At 32.3% G+C, this 2,683-nt stretch overlaps 1 protein-coding gene across 1 annotated transcript; it reads left to right on the forward strand.

Annotated features, from left to right (window-relative positions):
* Window positions 1-314: 314 nt before the first annotated feature.
* LOC146946927 (umecyanin-like) lies at window positions 315-2,404 on the forward strand. Its single transcript, XM_085744720.1, has 2 exons — window positions 315-593; window positions 1,808-2,404. Exons 1-2 carry the CDS (start codon window positions 410-412, stop codon window positions 2,215-2,217), a joined length of 594 nt encoding a protein of 197 aa, XP_085600846.1. The 5' UTR covers window positions 315-409; the 3' UTR covers window positions 2,218-2,404.
* Window positions 2,405-2,683: the final 279 nt, after the last annotated feature.

A 2,683-nucleotide genomic window follows, 5' to 3' on the forward strand; every position in this document is an offset into this window, starting at 1 on the left:
ATCAAAGCTCTGCATTTTTATTTTTTATGAAAATATGTACGCTGGAATTGGTTGGAAAGGCAAGACTATAAGAAATAAGAAATAAGAAATTAAGAATACAGACAACTTCCATTTTCATATTGAAAGTCTACTTATGGACCATTTCCATGCATTTACTGGATCATAAACTTTGACCCAACCACTCTTTTAACAATTTAATTAAACAAAATATATAATACTCAGTCTTGCTATGACTAAGTTACAATTTTAATCAAGTTGAATTAATTAGCCTCTCAATCCTCTATATATAATCAACTAAAACAGAAGTTACCTTCAAATTCAATTCAAGCAATTCTAATTCTTTTCATAAACTCTCAAGTACTCAAACAGGGGCGACCTGAAACACAAACCACACAACAAACATCAAAACATGTCTCAGTTAAAGAATATGTCAATTCTCTTTGTAGTTGCTTTTGCTGCAGCAATATTAGAAAGCACAGAGGCAGCAGATCATACTGTTGGAGGCACCACTGGTTGGAGTGTTCCAAGTGGCGGCGCTTCGTTTTACTCAGATTGGGCCGCCAATAATACATTCAAACAAAACGATGTCCTAGGTGAGTTTGTGTATATGCTTTTAAAATTTTAATGCACACTCAAATTTGATTCAAATATTTTTTTAAAATTACTATTACATTCTCCTAAACAAACTTGGAACTAAATCTTATCTTTTGTATTTGGGAATTTTCAATACTTCTCATACACAGAGATTTTCATCAGTTTGCTGTTCCACAGAGATTTTTTGAACAGATGGTTGTAACGGTATCATCATCTTAGTGAACTTCAAAAGCAACCATATATTTTATAGTAAACAAAATTGATCTAATTTGTATTTTGTCAATAGCGAATCCATATTAGATCTTGATAGTTGAATCTGTTAATAATTAAATTAATGGTTATTGTCTAGCTTCACTCCAATTTTAAGTTCACGATACTGAGTTACTGACTGTCAAACATTTTTTTGTAAAAGAGAATATAATTTCTCATAAGTTTTTTTCTTCTTCTGTATTATAATGAACTTTGTACAATATTTTATAAAATCATTCATTTTCCAACTTATTATAGAATAACAAACCTAGGTTGGTAGCTCAGTTGGTAACTCCGTTGGAATATTGAATATTGAATATTTAAGGGTAACAAACTCTGAAATGTTGGTTTATAGTGGCAGGGAGTTAGAATCCTCTCCATTTTCCATTTAGAAAATGGAGAAGATTCATAACTCAATGGCAGGGGTTTGAATTCCATATCCTCCACTTCTTCATACTTATAGCGTGTGAGTTTAGCCATTAGACAACTTTAAAAAAATAAAAAATCTTGAAATTATTCAACAAACGTTAACTCTTTATTAAGTGTTTATTCAATGATGAGTGATTGATTAAACTGTTTAACCAACTCTGCTCTAGTTCAACAAAATCAGTTTATAAAATAGCAATGAGATATAAGTGTTTTTTTTTTTTCAAGTTACCGGCATGTAATCTAACGTGTGTTTCCTCAAAAAAAAAAAAAAAAGTAATCTAACGTGTGATTTGGTTTTTTACTTACCAATTGCTTATTCTAACAATAGTAATATTTATACACATTTATTTATCTATATACATTCATACAACACATTATTCTTTTTTTTATATCTCTCTTTTTCAATCACTTATAACACATCACAATTATCACATCAACCTCCCTATTTTCAAGATGTAAAAGAGATATTGAGTGTCTATAAAATATTTTCCTTATTTTAATAGTCCCATTTTTTTATTGTGCCGTCCAATTTCAGTTTTCAATTTTGCCGGAGGCCACACTGTTGCTGAAGTAAGCAAGGCAGATTTTGACAATTGCAACATCAATCAAAATGGCCAAGTCATAACAACAGGACCAGCAAGAGTTACTCTTAACAGAACTGGTGATTTCTATTTTATATGTACCATTCAAGGTCATTGTTCCGGTGGCCAAAAGCTAAGCGTTAAAGTTTCAGCTTCCTCGACTTCTCCTCCTTCTCCTACTCCTCCTACATCTACTCCTCCTCCTACATCAGGAACTACTCCTACTCCACCTACCAACGGAGGAACACCTTCGCCGTCATCTCCCACCGGCCCTGATGCAACTCCTCCATCACCAGGCTCAGCTACCACTCTCGTTGCTACGTTCCCTGTTCTCATTGCGGTTATCATGAACATATTGTTCTAGATTTTTGGAAGTGTTGCTATTTTTGTTGAGTTATTTTCCGTACACGTGTTTATTTAATTTTCTCCGTTTGATGTGCTTGCTTGACTTTAGTATTTGATATACATATTGGGTGCCATCGTTAGTCTTTGATTGTTTTGTCGTGAATATTGATTGATTAATAAAAGTTGTACTACGGTTCACTGTCTCACTATTCACCTGTTTTCATTTTATATTACCGACCCTTGTTTTTGTTATACAAATTATATATTTTTTTTAGGAGTCGTTACACAAATTATTATTCTACGAAAGCCGAAGAGCCATACTTTTCCACTTATAATATATTTTAAACAACTCATCAACAAAAAAAATATATCAACGTTGGATTCTAGAAATTCGGTCTAATGTAAAATACTGTGTTTACATGTGTTGAAAGGTTGCTGCGGATACTGCTAACAATGATTTCTTTTTTTTTTTTGGTACAAACTAA

This window comes from Medicago sativa, chromosome 2 (assembly GCF_051527215.1).
Source record: "Medicago sativa cultivar Bolivia chromosome 2, Bolivia_mono, whole genome shotgun sequence".
Taxonomy (NCBI): Eukaryota; Viridiplantae; Streptophyta; class Magnoliopsida; order Fabales; family Fabaceae; genus Medicago; species Medicago sativa.